The sequence below is a fragment of the Mustelus asterias genome, chromosome 9, assembly GCF_964213995.1.
Source record: "Mustelus asterias chromosome 9, sMusAst1.hap1.1, whole genome shotgun sequence".
NCBI classification, from domain to species: Eukaryota; Metazoa; Chordata; class Chondrichthyes; order Carcharhiniformes; family Triakidae; genus Mustelus; species Mustelus asterias.
In genome coordinates, this window is record NC_135809.1 from 37,526,399 (window position 1) to 37,547,103 (window position 20,705).

A 20,705-nucleotide genomic window follows, 5' to 3' on the forward strand; every position below is an offset into this window, starting at 1 on the left:
CATCCTTTCTACCTATTTAATAGGAAAGAAACAAGTCCTACACTCTCAAACACACATGCGGCCTGAAGTCATTTCCACATCCCTAGTACCAGCTTTGTATGAGTGTAAATACTTTTTTATCTATCATATCATTTGAGGATTAACAATCTTTCTGTTCCTACATTTCATTGCAGTTTCACATCATTGTGAAGCTATTCAGTCCAACACTCCCTGTTTGGAATAACAAGTACGAAATACGTCAAGACAGGAAAAGGCCATTTCCTACTCTCCCCGCACTGCCTCCTCCTTTCTCCTTCTCATCCCTGATTTCCTAAGTGCACTTGGTATTGGTTCAGTGCCCACCGACAACTCTTTTGGCATCTCCAACCAAGTACCAATGGTTCATGTACATCCTAGATAATCAGGCAGTCTGCGGGATTTTCAATCACATACTGGATCACTGCCAAGTCTGACTTTGTCTATGCTCAATGTTCGTGTGCACATACTTTCCAGGGAAGTATAGGATGTAGGGAGCAGGAACTATCACTATAATAGGAGCTATTATTCCTATCACTCACTTAAGGCTCTGAGGCCATTATAACAACCCTCCTGACCTGGTTGAGATAATTTTGCACAGCACAGGCCAGGGATTGAGCCTGGAACATTCTGCGCATGTGTGGTTCAGTATGAGATTGTGCATGGCCTACTTGAGAAAATGTCATCTCGTCCCTATCCAGCTGCCCACGACCCCCAGTTACATTTTTCTCCGCTCTCCCCCTGAAGGAGCCTTTTTCATCGCTGTTCCTTTTCAGCAGGCTCTTTCAGCAACATTTTGTACCCCAGCCGAGTCCAATTCTGTTCCAGTTCATTATCCACATTTCCTGCAGGGTCACTGATTAACAACCAGAAGCAAGGGTTGTTTTCCTCCCCCGGTTACCTGGATCTCCCATAATGCTTCACCACTTGCTCCATTGGAGAACAGCTAAGTTGCACCAGTGTAGGTTAGTATCTGGGGACCCTGGTACTGAACCACTTGGCGATTAGAAAAGCTAAAAGCCTGCTTTCCAATTTTCTGTTGATGACTGGTGTCAGTGCCTAGATACCCGCTATCGGACATCAGCAATGGCCCCTCTAAGAAACTGCAACTCTACCCTCTAAACCTCAAAGACCATCCTGTTCTGGCGCAAGGAGAAATAAACGCGATCAGTGGGTAGCAAATCGGCTTGATATTCAATACTGCTTCCTAAAGGGCCAGTCAACTCACTGGGTGCAATATTCCGGGACAAAGGGGTAAGAATGGGGAGCGTTTTCCAGTGTGGAGGTTGCTGGGGATTTGTGCATATCATGTTATGCTGGCCTAATTAATAATGCAGTTGGGGATTCCTGACATTTAGCAGGTCATGATGTGGAGATGCCGGCGTTGGACTGGGGTAAACACAGTAAGAAGTTTAACAACACCAGGTTAAAGTCCAACAGGTTTATTTGGTAGCAAAAGCCACACAAGCTTTCGGAGCCTTAAGCCCATTCTTCAGGTGAGTGGGAATTCTGTTCACATATAAAGACACAAACTCAATTTACAGAATAATGGTTGGAATGCAAATACTTACAGCTAATCAAGTCTTTAAGATACAAACAATGTGAGTGGAGAGAGCATCAAGACAGGCTAAAGAGATGTGTATTGTCTCCAGACAGGACAGCCAGTGAGACTCTGCAGGTCCAGGCAAGCTGTGGGGATTACAGATGATGTTACATGAACCCAATATCCCGGTTGAGGCCGTCCTCATGTGTGCGGAACTTGGCTATCAGTTTCTGCTCAGCGACTCTGCGCCGTCGTGTGTCGTGAAGGCCACCTTGAAGAACGCTTACCCAAATATCAGAGGCCGAATGCCCGTGACCGCTGAAATGCTCCCCAACAGGAAGAGAACAGTCTTGCCTGGCGATTGTCGAGCGGTGTTCATTCATCCGTTGTCGCAGCATCTGCATGGTTTCCCCAATGTACCATGCCTCAGGACATCCTTTCCTACAGGATGCTCGACTCACATCTCGCCGTCTTACGCTCGCCGTCATACCCACCGTCGTACCCTCGCCGTTGTAACTTCGCTATCATTTCCAGGCACCCAGACATCAACTGATCCAACATTGAAGTCAGAATATTCATCTCCTCAGACGGTCCTGAAGTTAGAAGTTCCACATCATAGGTGTTCAACAGACCCACTGCTCCACATGATGTTCCAGGGTCCGGTTATTGGAGGTCTCCATTTTTCCGACTGATCTCCCTGAGCTGCCCCAGAACTTCTTGCAGGTAAATCCAATATTTGCATGCCGTGTTGGTCCATTAATGGATACAAAACAGTTTCATGCCAACCTCTGGTGGGAACGGTGATCCACCATGATGGGCAGAAACGTATATTCCTGACATTATTTTACACTAGCGGGAAAGAACTTTTTGCCTCCCGCCACCTTGTCTCCCACCCACCCGCCTTTAAAACCATTGCGGGGAAATCCTGAAAATTCCGCCCACCGTAACCCATTACATTGGGTCCGTGCAGGACTGACGAGCATTGTGTTGAGACTTTACTCACCGTGTTACAATCACATTCTATTGTTTTTATTTTCACTCCTCAATATTTTATTAAAATTATTCTTGCCCTTCCTTGGATGGCTCAGTAATTGGTCACAATTGGAATTCCTTCAGAAAGGTAAGCAGTTTCCAATTTAAGCACGAAAGAAACACTGTTTCTGACGGAGACAGCGATCTCTTCCATCCCCAAACACAGTAGATGTGGCTGGAACAGTTTTACACTATTAGCGTATGAATACAATTTTACAACATGCTGGGAGGCAGACAATGCAGTGTACTGAGGATAGTGTGTGGGCTTCTTTCATTTACAAAAAGATTGCTATTCTGTGAAACCAGAGTCATGTTAGACCATGTAACTGAAGCTTACTTATTAATATTCCTTTATTTGTTAATTAAGAGTTTTGCAGATTAAGTCTTGAGGATGTGGATGACAGAGTAAGAAAGAGAGAAAATTAAAAAGAAAGTGAAAAAAAAGAGTGAAAGGAAAAGTGTTCTTATCTGGTTATGGTCAATTAAATCTCACCATAGTAGATCACACTCACGATGTATGCCATGCCCAGTAAGGATATCATATTCCTAACTTTCAAATACAGACTTCAGTCAATGTGGAGTTTTTGTAATTCATTTCAAAAAGTGGTCACAATGTTTCCCATTTCTGTCAGCTCCAGTGTGAAGCCACCACCAAACACATCTTCCCCTACCCTCCCCTTTCAGTATTCCAAAGGGACTCTTCCCTTCATAACACCTTAGTCTACTCCTCAGTCACCCCTAACATACCCTACCTTCCCTACAGCATCAACCGTGCAAGCATTGAAGTTGCAACGTCTGTTACTTTCACCTCTTGCTTTCTCATTTTCCAAGGACCCAAAACACTCCTCCCAAGCGAAACAGCCATTTACTTAATTTAATCTACTGTAAGTGTTGCTCACAATGCTGTTTCCTCCACAATAGGGAGACCAAACAGACTGGGTGACAACTTTGTGGAACATCTCCGTTCAGTCCGTAAGCATTGACCCTGAGCTTCTGGCACCTTGGCATTCTAATCTCCACCTCTCTCCCACTCAGACCTTTCTGTCCATAGTTGGTTGCTGCAGTGTTCCAATGAGATTCAACTCAAGCTTGAGAAAGAGCACCGCATCTTTCATCTCACACCCAACAGCCTTCAGGACTCAACATTGAGCTCAATAACTTTAGATCATAATCTCTGCCTCCACCTTGTTTCAGATATTTTTTCTTCTCTTTTTTTTGTTTTGATGAATCAGTCTTGTCTTGTTCCTTTCTTTATCTCTTCATGTTGCATTCAGATTTTTTTATGTAGCAATTTATGCCTCATTTGAACACAACTTTTGTTTCTTCACTACAACCATTGCCACTTGCTTTAGCTGTTGCTCTATATCTTCCTTGCCCTCCACACTATCACAAACCTTCTTTGTTCTTCTTGCCCCCTTTCCACTGACTTGAAAACTTTATGTTTCCATCTTTCTTCATCTCTTATGAAAGGTCATTGGTCTGAAATGCTAACTCTGTTTCTCTCCACTGATGCTGTCTGATCTGCTGAGATTTTCCAGCAATTTTTGTTCTTATTTCAAATTTCCAGCATCCGTATTTCAGATTTCCAGCATCGGAAACATGTTCATTTCCCTCTAACATCCCCACCCCTTTCTCATTCAAAAAGACTTAAGGACTTATAGTGTACTAACTTGTACACTAGGGGGCATGCACTTAAGGGGAGAGGGGAAAAGTTCAAAGGAGATGTGTTTTTTTTACACAGAGAGTGATAGGTGTCTGGAATGCGTTGCCAGGGGTGGTGGTACAGGGAGACACAATAGGGGCGTTTAAGGAGTTTTTAGATAAGTATGTGAATAAGCATGGTGGCACAATGGTTAGCACTGCTGTCTCACAGCTCCATGGACCTGGGTTCGATTCCCAGCTTGGGTCACTGTCTGTGTGGAGTTTGCACGTTCTCCCCATGTCTGCATAGGTTTCCTCCGGGTGCTCCGGTTTCCTCCCACAGTCCAAAGATGTGCAGGTTAGGTGGATTGGCCATTCGAAAATGCTCCTTAGTGTCCCAAGATGCGTAGGTTAGAGGGATTCACGGGGTAAATATGTGGGATTGCGGGGATAGGTGGGATTGTTGCCTGTGCAGATGCGATGGGCCGAATATCCTTCTTCTGCACTGTAGGGATTCTATGATTCTGTGATAATCTGCAAGGAACAGAGGAATATGTAACAAGGGCAGGCCGAAGGGATTAGTTTAATTTTGGGCCTTGTTCGGTAAGACAACGTGGGCTGAAGGGCCTGTTCCTGTGTGGTACTGTACTATGTTCTAGCAACTTAACTCATCTAGGTAAGACTTAAGTTCAAACCAGTGTCTGGGATCAGTAAGGTGGCAGACAATATTGGTATGGATCTGAGACCAGTGCCCACAGTCCAAACCAGAGGGGTAAGCATTTTTATCCTTTCTTCTTTCCTCTTAAGATTCCTCACTTTATCAGTGCCTCTGGAGACAGACCAACTGAAACTGAGAACACACAAAGTGGGAAAACTGATAGGTGTTAATCCAGCAGCCAACACTCAGAGAAGTTGTACACTAGTACATCACTCAAGTACCACTGAATTGCCCTTCTTTAGACTGATTCAACAAACTGCCAATCACAAAGGTCCACATTAACTGAACTAGATGTGCATTGCCAATTTCCATCTGGACAAAAGGACAAGGCAGTCACGCCAATAGATACCGCCAGTGACCTGAGTGAAAATTGCCCCGGCCCATTTCACTTACTATATAACTGGATGGAATACCAATCCAGTTATAATAAAACCCTGATTGTTTCAAAATCGAAAGAGCTGTGATGGATTTAAAAGTCTGGTACTTCCAGTTATAATTTGAGTCTTCCTGAATCTCTAATATACACTTATGAAAACCCCATGAGGACTGATTTTAAGCTCCCCTGCTGGCATGTTTCAAGTTGGGAGGACCATAAAATCCTGTGGGTGAACTTCCCATAGTCCATCTGCCTGGCTCAACCTGTCAGGGGATGTGGGAGGCAAAGGCGGCCCACCCTTCTTGGGTCTGTTGAGCCCCTTATGTGTCCATCCCTCAAGTGGCCAATTACCAGTCACTTATTTAATGGTCTCATCCCACACTCGCTGGTATTTTACCTGCAGCACAAGGTGGCTCACTCCATGCAGGAAGCCCGGTAGCTTTCGCTAAATGGCTGGTGTCAGGGAACCGGGGAAGAGGGGAGTGACAAAGAAACCACAATTGCACCCCTTCCCCAAGTCTTCCCCACTTTAACCCACCCCCTGGCTTCTAAAGCCCAGTCCCGATCCCCCATCCGCCTCACAGAGACCCCCAACCCCAGACTTACCTGGGCTCCTCAGCATGGTGGGACTGCCTTTAGTACCAGCTGTGGCCACCATTCACAGCTAGCATTGGGGGACTACAGAGCTGCCCACCACCCAATTGGCCGGCAACTCTCTAAGGCTGTCTTGGGGCAATTATCACAGCTTCCAATGTTAAAGAGGGTGGCACGGTGGCATAGTGGTTTCAGAGCCAGGGACCCAGGTTCAATTCCAGCCTCAGGTCACTGTGTGGAGTTTGCACATTCTCACCTTGATTAGAATTCTACTAACCGCAGATAAAAAAAGCTTTGTGCCATGACCCACTTAATCTATCCAGCTACCCAATTTAACCGAGCCAAGACTTCTCAAAGATATCTACTTAAAAGTTGGCAATTTGAATATCCTGTCTGTGATGGGTGACATTTTCACTGAGCAGGAAGCATTAGATAGCTACAGCATTTCCATTAGCAGGGTAAATATGTGGGGCTACAGGAATAGGGCCTGGGTGGAATTGTGGTCGGTGCAGACTCGATGGGCCGAATGGCCTCCGTCTGCACTGTGAGGATTCTATGATTCAATGAAATTGCTGCAGGGCTGCCGGTGAGGTTATGTGTGGGCTCCCTCCCAATCTTTTCAGCCAAGAGGGACGCGTGCGCCAAAAGATCCAGCCCTTAGTTCCAGTTCAGTTACTGGAAGCTAATCGCGTGTCAAGGCTATGACAGTGTAGTCGAGCCAGCATCAGGACTTCAAAGGGCCTAAACTTAAAACATTTCTCGATTTACATTACCTACAAGTCAACAAGCCGCCACTGAATGTCTCTCTGTGCTTGGAGGGAGTTGAGATGCATTTGGTGTTCACACTTTCCTTTCGTTTCAGGTTTAATCCAACCCCCCTCTGATGGTCTGGGAAGCCTGCCTGCCCGATGCCTCTTGATATATCGAAACCCTTAGAGGCAGACAATGAATGTGGAAAGAACCATACAGAAACACAGTAAACTAAGAAGCAAGGAAATGGGTCTTGTTAGAGATTTGTTGATAAGTAAGAATCAGTTTCCGACAAGAAACACGTACAACTCAAGCCTGAAAAGAAAAACAGTAAGCGCTTTGTCAAAAAGTAATCCGCCTTGATTAGAATTCTACTAACCGCAGATAAAAAAAGCTTTGTGCCATGACCCACTTAATCTATCCAGCTACCCAATTTAACCGAGCCAAGACTTCTCAAAGATATCTACTTAAAAGTTGGCAATTTGAATATCCTGTCTGTGATGGGTGACATTTTCACTGAGCAGGAAGCATTAGATAGCTACAGCGTTTCAACTGGGACAAAGCTTCTGGTGGATCTCCAAATCAAGCACTGACTAATGTTTTCCATCCAGTTATTATCTGAAGTGGTGGCAGTGGGGCGGGGGGAGGGGGAGGAGAAAGGAAGGAGGGAAGACAAAGATAACACAAGAAATAGGAGCAGGAGGGGACCGTACAGCCCATCGAACCTGCCCCGCCATTCAATACAATCATGGCTGATGTTGGGCTTCAACTCCACTGCAGTGCCCGTTCCCTGTATCGCTCGATTCCCCGAGAGACCAAAAATCTGTTAATCTTCAACCTCCCCACTCTTCCCGCCTATCAGGGGATGAGGTGGGAGACCACCTCGGGAATTCCCTTCAGTTGGATATAGCTCGTGGCAGCTGAGTCTACAGAAAGGCCTGGAACCATTAGCAGTGAGAGATTATAAATTCCTGAATCTCCAATGCCTATTGAAACCTGCGGCAGATGCACTTCCTCAGCGCTGTCAGAGCGACATGGCCGCCGCTCAGACACTCTGGGGGCAATTTTCCCATCCTGCTCGACACGGGAACCGAGACTTGATCCCTGGGATCCCTAAGATGGAGTTAACGTTTAGCTGGCAGTCCCAGGAAGTGGTGAGAAGAGGGGTGGAGTGAATGGGGATAGACCCACTCCTGTAAGTATTTACAATTAAGAGGAAGAAGCAGCTAGTCGTTGGGGAGGCTCAGGTCACAGGAGTGAGCTAGTGGTTCTCACCATCCTATCGTGCCCCTTTTCCACACAATAGTGCATTTAATGTAACAAAAATATCCCACGTGACTGCACAGAGATGAAAGGCAACACTAAACAGAGAGAATTATATGAGGTGGCCAAAGTGATGGTCAGAAAGTGAAGTTTTCAGGAGCATTTTGAGAGCAGAGAGAGGTAACAAGGCAAAAAGACAATGTGTGAGCCAAGACAGTCATAGAATCCCTACAGTGCAGAAGGAGGCCATTCAGCTCATCAGGTCCGCACCAACAACAATCACACCCAGGCCCTATCCCTGTAACCCCACGTAATCCCCCTGACACTAAGGGACAATCCCACCCAGACCTGCTCCCCATAATCCCAAGTATTTGCCCTGCTAATCCCCCTAACCTACACATTTTGGGACACTAAGGGGCAATTTAGCATGGCCAATCCACCTCACCTGCACATCTTTGGACTGTTAGGAGGAAACCGGAGCACCTGGAGGAAATCCACGCAGTCACGGGGCGAATATGCAATTTAGCATGGCCAATCCACCCTAACCTTCACATCTTTGGACTGTGGGAGGAAACCGGAGCACCTGAAGGAAACCCACGCAGTCACGGGGCGAATGTGTAAACTCCACATAGTCACCCAAGGCCGGAATTGAACGTGGGTCCCTGGCGCTGTGCGGCAGCGGTACTAACCACTGTGCCATCGTGCCACCTCATAGCTCTGTCACTGCAGGTGGAGCAGAAGAGGGAATGCGAGGGAGGGGTGTGTTGAAGAGTACACAGAACTTGCTGCAATATAGGCTTGGAGGAGCTTACACAGGCTGAGAGAGGTGAAGTCATGCAGACATTTGTGAATAAGGACATAAATTTTGAACTCGGTGCATTGGAAATGAAGGTGGTGGTGTACGTACAACATGAAGAGCAGGTGGAAATCAACAAATCCCGGGATACTGGCGTGAGGAATTTTTCACCTGATAACCACAAAAGCTCAGCTGTAATAGTGACGTCAAGACTCTTCAGGCTTCGTTAGGAACTAAAGGTATTTATTGATAAAGAGAAATGAAATCCAGGGGATAGCAGCCCATGGCTGCCTGGAGCTAAGCTCCAGCCTTTATATGTTGACTACATGGCTTCTAGATGATTCTGCACGAGAGATTCTCCGCTCTCTAGGGTGATCATTCGCTCTCTGTTCTCATTGGTCCCTCAAGCCAGGTGACCTTTTCCTGCTGTGCTGCCTTAAAGATGATGTGGAAATGCCGGCGTTGGACTGGGGTAAACACAGTAAGGAGTCTAACAACACCAGGTTAAAGTCCAACAGGTTTATTTGGTAGCAAACGCCACTAGCTTTCAGAGCGCTGCTCCTTCGTCAGATGGAGTGAGTCCACCTGAAAAAGGGGCTTGGAGCTCCGAAAGCTTGTGTGGCTTTTGCTACCAAATAAACCTGTTGTACTTTAACCTGGTGTTGTTAAACTTCTTACTGGGTCAGAGATAAACCAGGAGAAGCCAGATTGGGCAGGATTTCTATCTTGCTGGGTGGTGGGAACGGACGTGGGTGAGACTGAAAATAGCAGCGGCAGCTGGCATTCTGCTCTCCCTTTGCCATTCCCAGTGCCAGCAGGTTTCATCAGCTCAGGGAAATGCCAGTTACGGAAACCTGCCCAATTCGGCAGTGAGACAAACGGAGATAGTTAAAGACTAAGGAAGGGGAGAATGGAATGGGCTAGTTTTGGAGTTTGGGGTGTATATGTTACGTGCCAGATCAGGAACAGACCAGGTCCATGGAGGTGACAATCCAGAGGGAGCCAGTTAGAGCAGCCCCTGAAATTAGGTGGGCTCATAAAAGGAAGCATGGCTGAGAGGGCAGTTAGCCATTGGCATACAGGTGCCATTGGGTTAGCACAGGTTGCAGGAAGAGTGGTCAAATGCACTTGGGTAGAGTAAGGGTAGGCACATTCCTGGCATTGCAGGGCATGAGAAGTGGGTTTAGACTGCCACACACTGGCTGGATTTTAATGCCCTTCCCCAAGGCAGATGGACATATTCAGGTGGGTGGGTGGAGACCTATTGTCTTCCCACCTCCACCCTGATTAAGTTCAGGATGAAAGGCTCAAAGATAGTCAAATGGGTAATTAATGCCCACTTAAGAACTTCATCCTGCTGCTGCTGGAGTCCACCCAAGGGTGGATGGGGGACTCGCCATGCGGGAAGCCTGAGAATCAAACCCTGTCAATGTTGTTTTAGGGATTTAAAGGAACCCTTCATTCAAAGGCACTCAGTGGCTGATTGAGGGACCGGGTATCAGGGGGCGTGGGGGGGGGGGAAAGAGGGGAATCCCACTGAAAGCCAGCTCCCCCCGCCCCCATTACCTATCTCCTCTAACCCTCCCCACTTTGTGCCCTCACACCTCACAGTGCTACTCGCTGTGTCCTACCAGTCATCATTGAAGTCACTTGTGGCCTTAAACTTCTTTGTTCTTGTATCCTTCCAAAGATCAGCTGGGGACCTTGGTGACATCTCACAAGTAACTCCACATTCTGCAGCTCACTGATGCCTTACTTATGAAAGTTAGACAATATATCCAACTCCAGACAGGTGGGGCCTTGCAGGTACAAAGGGCAGTGATTTTGCCTCCATCATTGCAATCCCCAGGCACAGAGCGTTATCGAATGCTCCCCTGTGACCATTCAGGCACCGAGTAACCGGCCAGTGAGAGACATCAGGAATGGCCTTCACCCCCACAAAGTTCAACCGGTCTGCACCCACAACAAAAGCCTCCTGACACCTACATTCTCTTTCCTGACAACGACCAGGACTCCTTCAGCCTCCTCGCAGCCACAGATGAGGTGAAGACAACCTGCTCATTTGCCTCTGCTTGCATATACAGTGATTGTCCTCGATGTGGAGTTCCCATTGGGTCATTTTTCCCTGGCACAGACTGGAAAGTGCTTAGAGCTGGGGGTCCGGACGGGGAGGAATTTGTAAAATGCGTACTGGAAGGTTCTTTGGAACAGTATGTAGATAGCCCGACTAGAAAGGGGGCTATACTGGACCTAGTTCTGGGAAATGAGCCCGGTCAGGTCATCAAAGTTTCGGTAGGGGAACATGTGGCAAATAGTGACCACAACTCTGTTAACTTTAGGATAGTAATGGACAAGGATGAGTGCTGTCCTACAGGCAGGGTGCTAAATTGGGGGAAGGCTAACTATAGCCGGATTAGGCAGGAATTGGTGGATGTTGATTGGGGGAGGATGTGCGAGGGTAAGTCTGCGTCTGGCATGTGGGAGTCTTTTAAGGAACTATTGATAAGGCTGCAGGATAGGCATGTGCCTGTAAAAAGGAAAGGTAGGAAAGGTAGGATTCGAGAGCCGTGGATAACCAGGGAAATTGAGGATCTGATTAAAATGAAAAGGGAGGCGTACGTTAAGTCCAGGCAACTGAAAACAGATGGAGCTCTGGAGGAATACAGAGAGAGTAGGAAAGAACTCAAACGGGGAGTTAGAAGGGCAAAAAGAGGTCACGAAATGTTCTTGGCAGGCAGGATTAAGGAGAATCCTAAGGCATTCTATTCATACGTTAGGAACAAAAGAGTTGTCAGGGAGAAAATCGGACCTCTCAGGGACAAAGGAGGGGAATTATGCTTAGAACCCAAGGGAATAGGGGAGATCCTAAATGAATACTTTGCATCGGTATTCACGAAGGAGAGGGGCGTGTTCACCGGGAGTGTCTCGGAGGGAGGTGTTGACTCGTTAGAGAAAATCTCCATTACAAGAGAGGAAGTGTTAGGTTTTTTAGGGAACATTAAAACTGACAAAGCCCCAGGGCCTGATGGCATCTATCCTCGACTGCTCGGAGACGAGAGATGAAATTGCTGGGCCTCTGACGGAAATCTTTGTCGCTTCTTTGGACACGGGTGAGGTCCCTGAGGATTGGAGGATAGCGAATGTGGTCCCGTTGTTTAAGAAGGGTAGCAGGGATAACCCAGGAAATTATAGGCCGGTGAGCTTGACGTCCGTGGTAGGGAAGTTGTTGGAGAGGATTCTTAGAGACAGGATGTATGTGCATTTAGAACGGAACAATCTCATTAGTGACAGACAGCATGGTTTTGTAAGAGGGAGGTCGTGCCTTACAAATTTGGTGGAGTTTTTTGAGGAAGTGACAAAAACGGTTGATGAAGGAAGGGCCGTAGATGTCGTCTATATGGATTTCAGTAAGGCATTTGACAAAGTCCCACATGGCAGGTTGGTTAAGAAGGTTAAGGCTCATGGGATACAAGGAGAAGTGGCTAGATGGGTGGAGAACTGGCTTGGCCATAGGAGACAGAGGGTAGTGGTTGAAGGGTCTTTTTCCGGCTGGAGGTCTGTGACCAGTGGTGTTCCGCAGGGCTCTGTACTGGGGCCTCTGCTATTTGTGATATATATAAATGATTTGGAAGAAGGTGTAACTGGTGTAATCAGCAAGTTTGCGGATGACACGAAGATGGCTGGACTTGCGGAGAGCGAAGAGCATTGTCGGGCAATACAGCAGGATATAGATAAGATGGAAAATTGGGCGGAGAGGTGGCAGATGGAGTTTAATCCGGATAAATGCGAAGTGATGCATTTTGGAAGAAATAATGTAGGGAGGAGTTATACAATAAATGGCAGAGTCATCAGGAGTATAGAAACACAGAGGGACCTAGGTGTGCAAGTCCACAAATCCTTGAAGGTGGCAACACAGGTGGAGAAGGTGGTCAAGAAGGCATATGGTATGCTTGCCTTTATAGGATGGGGTATAGAGTATAAAAGCTGGAGTCTGATGATGCAGCTGTATAGAACGCTGGTTAGGCCACATTTGGAGTACTGCGTCCAGTTCTGGTCGCCGCACTACCAGAAGGACGTGGAGGCGTTAGAGAGAGTGCAGAGAAGGTTTACCAGGATGTTGCCTGGTATGGAGGGTCTTAGCTATGAGGAGAGATTGGGTAAACTGGGGTTGTTCTCCCTGGAAAGACGGAGAATGAGGGGAGATCTAATAGAGGTGTACAAGATTATGAACGGTATAGATAGGGTGAACAGTGGGAAGCTTTTTCCCAGGTCGGTGGGGACGGTCACGGGCTCAAGGTGAGAGGGGCGAAGTATAACTCAGATATCAGAGGGACGTTTTTTTACACAGAGGGTGGTGGGGGCCTGGAATGCGCTGCCAAGTAGGGTGGTGGAGGCAGGCACGCTGACATCGTTTAAGACTTACCTGGATAGTCACATGAGCAGCCTGGGAATGGAGGGATACAAACGATTGGTCTAGTTGGACCAAGGAGCGGCACAGGCTTGGAGGGCCGAAGGGCCTGTTTCCTGTGCTGTACTGTTCTTTGTTCTTTGTATCTCCAGAGGTTGCTGCATCATTGAGGAGGTAATCGCTCTCACTGGACCCTGCAGGATAGATGGCCCCTCAGACAGATGGACCAAGAAGTCATTGACGTGGTAGTACCCTCTGAGGGTACTCTTATCCAGGTGCCATAGGGGAATACCAGCTGGGATATAACTGGCATCCCCAACAACACCATCGACGCCACTGACAGGTCAAGGCCACACAATGTGGCATGCATTCTGTGGTTGTCAGTTCCTGTATTCAGTGCTGCTATATATGGCTCTCAGGGGTTGGCCACCCTCAATGGAAGAGCTCACGCACTCAAACCCTGAGCTATGATGGACCCCTCCATTCTCAGCCCATAATGTCGTACTGCCTCTGGGAACTGCCCCAGTTTCCAGCCTTTTGCCATTCATCTTCCAAGCCTGCTGCTGCAGTTCAATGAGTTAACCCAGAGCCACAGTAATGGCTTATTCAATTGTGGCCACGCTCTTTCAATCCCACCTCTGTTCCCAGCCCCAACAGCTGCTAATTCCTGCCCAGCTCTCCCTCAGTCAATTAACAGCCTCGCCCTGTGAGAATCAGGCCTTGTGTCTGTTTTCCCACACCACTATCACAACCTGCTTCTCCCCATTCCACCTGCTCCCCATCCCCACCCGCTCCCCAGCACCCAGGGGAATCAGGACCCCGAGTCCCATGTCAGTAAACAATGAATTCTACGTGACATACCTCATCCTAAGCAGCCTCTGAGCAGCAGGCTTGAAGCATAACAAATGGAAACAAAGGCAGGCTGAGGCACATCAGTGAGCGTATCGTCATCATCATCCTTCAGTGCAATTGAACTTCGAAAGAATACATCTCCCCTTTACAAAACCCAGAACCCGGTATTTATCATCACAGCTCGTACATACAATGGAGTGAAAATCTGCTACAGAATTGTCTTTTTCACAAACTGCCTCAACTCCAGTGGTGACTGGAGGTCAGTTTTTAAAATGGTTTAGTAAACTTTAGCTCAGCAAAGACAAATTCCTCACAAACCTCTTGACGATTTAAGTCAATGTTATAAATCGTGGGAAAAAGGAATGATGGCAGCCTGGGGTCTCTCCTCCTTTCCTGGGTCATCCAGATTGGATTCCCGGCGCCATCCTGAGCCGCTTCACTGTACAACTTGTGATAGGTTGAATATTTTTATCAATGCAGTGAGTTCTCAACCAATGACACTTCCTGCAGCTAGGACATTTTGAGATGTGTGCGAAAGACAAGGGTTTTATTTGTACACATAGAAAAGTAGTATCACACATACCTGCTCTAACCGGATCTCATAGTCATCTAGGACCTTCTTGCCACGGAAGTATTTGGACCTGGATAGAAAAATGAGAAGAAAGTCACGCACAAAAATCACAATCTCACACGTGGCAACGCTCTGCAAATCTCCTCTAAATCAAATCCATCTTTACCTCATCTACACGTACCTTTATGAAAAATACTGGCCCGTGCACATATTCAATGGCAGCAATGTGTAGAACTTCCACCTCTCCCTGCTCAATCTCTCCCAAAGACTATCCTTACCCAGCCAACAGCAGAAAATGCAAACCGTAAATCAACAGCAACTTGCATTGATGTAGTGCCTTTAATATCCCAAGGTCCTTCACAGGAGAATAGCATGGTTAACAATGACTGCAGGAAGGAAGTGAAGGATGCACAGGAGTTGAAGGAATGCAGTTCTTGGAGGGTTCTAGGGTCGCATGAAGTTATGGAGATGAGGAGGGCTGAGGCCATAAAGAGATTTGAACACAAAAATAAAATAAAAAATCTATCTTGACTGGCAGCCCATCTCCGATCACAAGTATTCACTCTCTTCACCACCAGTGTAGAGTGACAGCTTTCTGGATGCTATTGACACCGAGGGATAGTGCGGAAAAGTGTCATTGAAGTAGATGATCAGTCATGATCTTAGTGAATGGTGAAGCCGGCTTGATGGGCCGAATGGCCTGCTCCTGCTCCTATATTCCTAGAAAAGCAGCAGATGCATGGGAACACTGACAGCTGCAAGTTGCCCTCTAAGCCACGCACCATCTAGTGCAATTCCTTCATCATCACTTGCTTTGTCTTTGTTTCTGGAAGGATTTTAAGTGATTTATTGAGAAAAGATAAAACAACATCAGGGGTTACAGATTCAACCTTTAAAATTATAATTATAATCCTATTCATGCACCACTTGCAGGAATTCGAGAGAAACAGAACAGGTCCATTTTAAACATTGTCATTTCTTTTGGAAATATTTTGAATATACGGTGTCGCCTAAGAAATATCAATATTTATTATGATATAATAAATCATTTGAAGCACCTAGGTTTCAGTCTGTTATTGGACGGATGTATGATAATCAGTGTCCCCTCAGCATGTGACTAGGTGCTAGTGTCCTGGGTTACCCTGTCTGAATCTTATTCTGTGATCAGTGTGTGGGGTGGGGAAACGGTTTCTGTGATGAGGCCGGTCGGCAGCACGAACTGAGGTGATTCTGTTCCCTCTGTGTGCACCGGGAAGTGTTTCCACTCCTTTAACAGAAGCAGCGTCCCAGCTGCGACAGTGGAGCGCCCTTAAACAGAAGCCGGGCTTCCAGCTCCTGGATTCACGTGTTTGGGCTGCACTTGGATTAAAATTCTTGACAGGACTTCACCAGCAATGGAGGCAAACGTGCCAAGAATGGAGGAAAACACATTGGAATTCTGGGCATGTCCACTCTGAGCTTGTTTACCACAATGGCAGTGACAACAACAAAGGGAGTTACTTAGAATTGTAAGCATGCACAAGGCCTCTCTGTGACCAATGCTCAGTGCTCTGAAAGGATACCAGAATAGACGTGTAAAACAAAGTCACCGTGCTGCCGAGCCAGGCCTTTTTAAAAAGAATTATTTTTGGATTAATATTTGTGCTGATCAGATTGGAGATCTCAGTGATAAGCAATTGAAAGCTTTATAATGATTTATCCCAAGGCCAGCGTCAGGCACTCCCAGGTATGTACAGTACGGTCTGTGTACACAATAGAACATTCTCTGTTCTGACAATGGGTAGAGGCGCCCTCCCTGCCAACCCCCCCGACCCCAACGCAGCAGCATATTTACTGCATATTTGAACCAAGAAATCGCCGTCTGTTGTCTGGTTTTATATCTCAGGGGCCAGGTAATTCATAACTACCATCCTTTTGGATGATGCAGCAACCTGAGGTCATTGCGTGGATGTAAAGCCTCGATGGCTTGAATTTGAAGTCATGATGTGGAGGTGCCGGCGTTGGACTGGGGTAAACACAGTAAGAAGTTTAACAACACCAGGTTAAAGTCCAACAGGTTTATTTGGTAGCAAAAGCCACACAAGCTTTCGGAGCTGCAAGCCCCTTCTTCAGGTGAGTGGGAATTCTGTTCACAAACAGAGCATATAAAGACACAGACTCAATTTACATGAATAATGGTTGGAATGCGAATACTTACAACTAATCAAGTCTTTAAGAAACAAAACAGCATGAGTGGAGAGAGCATCAAGACAGGCTAAAAAGATGTGTATTGTAAGTATTCGCATTCCAACCATTATTCATGTAAATTGAGTTTGTGTCTTTATATGCTCTGTTTGTGAACAGAATTCCCACTCGCCTGAAGAAGGGGCTTGCAGCTCCGAAAGCTTGTGTGGCTTTTGCTACCAAATAAACCTGTTGGACTTTAACCTGGTGTTGTTAAACTTCTTATTGAATTTGAAGAGCAGGTACTTTTCTCTGGACAACATTTCCCCCTCAACTCTGATCACCAAGGGGAGATTAATTCATCTTGTTGCAGCCTGTCCGATGTTTCTCTCAGAAAATACCGACAAAATAGTGCTTCTATTTTGAAACCATTCGTTGTACAGAAATTCTAAGATATTTCTGAGCCACACGATATGCACTTATCCAAGTGCCAGTTTTTATTTGAATATTGAGAGCAGTGGATCCTTACCCACCAGGAACTAGTTCGAATCTACTCAGGACACAGGAAATGTTTTTTCATCTAATTAGCCAGGCTGGATTTTGACCAAGATGCCAGAGGTGAAAGGTCAATATCTAACCCAGTGTGTTACTCACAGTCTCCTTTCTATTCAGCATGCTAATGATCAATGTGACACTCACTTCACAGAATTCCCCTAATTGTTGTGGTCATTGTGTTTCACGATTGCTAATTACTGGACTGCAATACAAAGCAGTTGAAAGGTCCTTGCATTGCTATTGCCAACAAATGACTTATTCAATTAAGAGTGTTTTAGACGACCAGACTTTATAGATTAACATACATCCACTTCAACGTATGTTCAAAATTTAAACTGCAAAATTTAGCTTTAATTTCTTCCCATTACTTTTAAGTTTAAGCTTATTTATTTATTGTCACAAGTGAGTTACATTCACACTGCAATGAAGTTACCGTGAAAATCCACAAGTCGCCACACACCAGCGCCTGTTCGGGTACACTGAGGGAGAATTTAGCATGGCCAATGCACCTAACCAGCACGTCTTTCGGACTGTAGGAGGAAACCGGAGCACCCGGAAGAAATCCACGCAGACACGGGGAGAACGTGCAGACTCCGTACAGACAGTGACCCAAGCCGGTAATCGAACCTGGGTCCCTGGCGCTGTGAGGCGGCAGTGCTAACCACTGTGCCACCACTTTTAAATGATTTGTTTCCAAATCCAACTATTAAAATAATTAGAATCCTTGAGGTAAGAAATGTATTTCAAATAAGAATTTTTAAATAATTGAGTTCACCTGGCCTTATCCGATCTTCATCTGTTTTCTCCTCAGTTTCCCCCACTATTTCTCTGCCCCATCCCACTGAATCTCAGCTTTTCTATCCTCTGCCCCACCATGCCTTCTCTACCCTGACCCAACTGGCCTGAGCAACCCCTGCTAGCTGGCATGAGCATCCCCACCCTATTTCCAGCTTTGCTGAGAATCCCTTGTCCTTGGCAAGCTGCAGACTAATTCATACTCCAATGCCAGTTCAATTGGACAGTCTGTAGTTCTGACTAAATCTCTAGTTCAGAAAATAAATAGTGACACATACACAAAGGCTGACATACCATTCTGCATTAGTAATCCAGTATATAATCCAGGCTAATACACACTGGAGAATTGAAGGATTTTTATCCTGTCAGAAGTTACATTTTTCACACGTTGAACCGAGGGCCCCGATTTACCTCAGGTGAGGGCAAAAGACCATAGCAATTTTCAAAGAGAAGGAAGGGAGTTCTCCCCGGTGTCCTTGGCAACTTTCCATGAATCGATACATATCGTGGAATCCCTGCAGTGCAGAAGGAAGCCACTTGGCCCATCGGGTACCGACCACAATCCCACCCTGGCCCTATTCCCATAACCCCACACATTTACCCTGCTAATCCCCTCTGACACTAGGGTCAATTTAGCATGGCCAATCAACCTAACCTGCATATCTTTGGATTGTGGGAGGAAACCGGAGCATCCAGAGGAGATCCACGTAGACACAGGGAGAAATTGCAAACCCCACACAGTGGAGACAGTGACCTGAGGCCGGAATTGAACCTGGGTCCCTGTGAGGCAGCAATGCTAACCGCTGTGCCACCATGTCACCCAAAGTGAGGAGGGAACATGTGTTCTATTCAAGTCCAATAAGGTAGCTTCTCTAATCCATATCACTCCTTCACAATAGCTGCTGTTGGGGGTGTTAGCTGGCTGATCGTTCTGACTGGGATCCTACTGCTCAGCCAGCATGGAGGCCAATACAATTAATGGTTTGAGGAAAATATTTGTAGGACAAGGTTGAATCATGAGCTTTACAAGGTGGTCAAAGAAATAGATACAGTGGCATTGCACTTCTCTGAAGGGACAGTAGTGATCAGGGGTGGACTTACAATGAAACACACCGTGCATAGGCTTGGGGCCCTGCCCAAACATGGCTTATCCCACTGCCGGCCGGCCGTCCTGTTGTACTGCTGGAGCCGGTACTGGAACACTCGGAGTCAGCACATCAACATGGCCAGACAGTTAGCGGGACATCCAATCAAAGGCTGATTACTCCCTGCCTTTGATAGGCTCAAGCTTGTGAGATTAGTAATCAGCCTCTGATTGGATGAGAACCAAAGAGCGGGAAGATAAGTAACGGTTGGCAGCACGAGGCGAGGGAGAGGTGAGGCAGCCAGACACGAGGACACAGTGTGGAGTGGGGAAGGCAAGGTCTGCGCCAGCAGCTGGGTAGACACCCCCCCTCACCCCCCATCCCACCCCGCACTGACCACATCACCCCTCCCACTGTCCCCACCCAGCATGAGGTGCGCGAGGCCCTGAGGCCATGACAAGGACACAGGGTGGGGAAGCTGAGGGTGGCACCAACTGCAGAACCGAAATCTCCCCCCCCCCCACTCTTTCCAGGCAAGCAACTTCCTGCGGTGAGGGAGAGGCACAGCAGCCATGACAAGTACACACAGTGTGGATGAGGCAGGCTGTCTCGAGGACCCCAAGCTAGTGAGATGAGAATGGTAGGGTGTGAGGGGAGGGAGAGTGTCTGAGGGGAATGGGCTGCAGGGAGGGAGAGCGTGTGAAGGGGATGCAGGCAGGGAGTGTGTGTGAGGGGTTTGTGGGGAGAGAGAAGGTGTGTGAGGGGGTGTGGGGAGAGAGAAGGTGTGTGAGGGGGTATGGGGAGGGGGAGTGTGTGTGAGGAGGTGTGTGGTGAGGGAGAGTGTGTGTGGGGAGGGAAAATGTGTGTGAGGGAGTGAGAGTACGTGTGAGAGGGTGTGGGAAGGGGAAGGGTGTGTGGGGAGGGGGAGTGTGTGTGAGGGGGGTGTGGGGAGGGGGAGTGTGTGTGAGGGGGGTGTGGGGAGGGGGAGTGTGTGTGAGGGGGGTGTGGGGAGGGGGAGTGTGTGTGAGGGAGGAATGGGGAGGGGGAGTGTGTGTGAGGGAGGAATGGGGAGGGGGAGTGTGTGTGAGGGAGGAATGGTGAGGGGGAAGTGTGTGTGAAGAGGGAATGGGGAGGGGGAGTGTGTGTGAGGGGTGTGAGGGGAGAGTGGGTGTGCGAGGGAGGAATGGGGAGGGGGAGTATGTGTGAGGGAGGAATGGGGAGAGGGAGTGTGTGTGAGGGGGGAATGGGGAGGGGGAGTGTGTGAGGGGGGAATGGGGAGGGGGAGTGTGTGTGAGGGGGGGGAATGGGGAGGGGGGAGTGTGTGTGAGGGGGAATGGGGAGGGGGAGTGTGTGAGAGGGGGGAATGGGGAGGGAGAGTGTGTGTGAGGGGGGGGAATGGGGAGGGGGAGTGTGTGTGAGGGGGGAATGGGGAGGGGGAGTGTGTGTGAGGGGGGGGAATGGGGAGGGGGAGTGTGTGTGAGGGGGGAATGGGGAGGGGGGGTGTGTGTGAGGGGGGAATGGGGAGGGGGGGTGTGTGTGAGGGGGGAA

The 20,705-nt window shown here is 47.6% G+C and overlaps 1 protein-coding gene across 1 annotated transcript in view; it reads right to left on the reverse strand.

Annotated features, from left to right (window-relative positions):
* The window catches only part of LOC144499216 (synapsin-3-like), a 224,711-nt gene that overhangs the window by 184,954 nt on the left and 19,052 nt on the right, over positions 1-20,705 (reverse strand). The window contains exon 2 of the mRNA XM_078221335.1: positions 14,572-14,629. Within this exon, the coding sequence (XP_078077461.1) occupies positions 14,572-14,629 (58 nt within the window). The remainder of the gene's footprint in view (positions 1-14,571; positions 14,630-20,705) is intronic.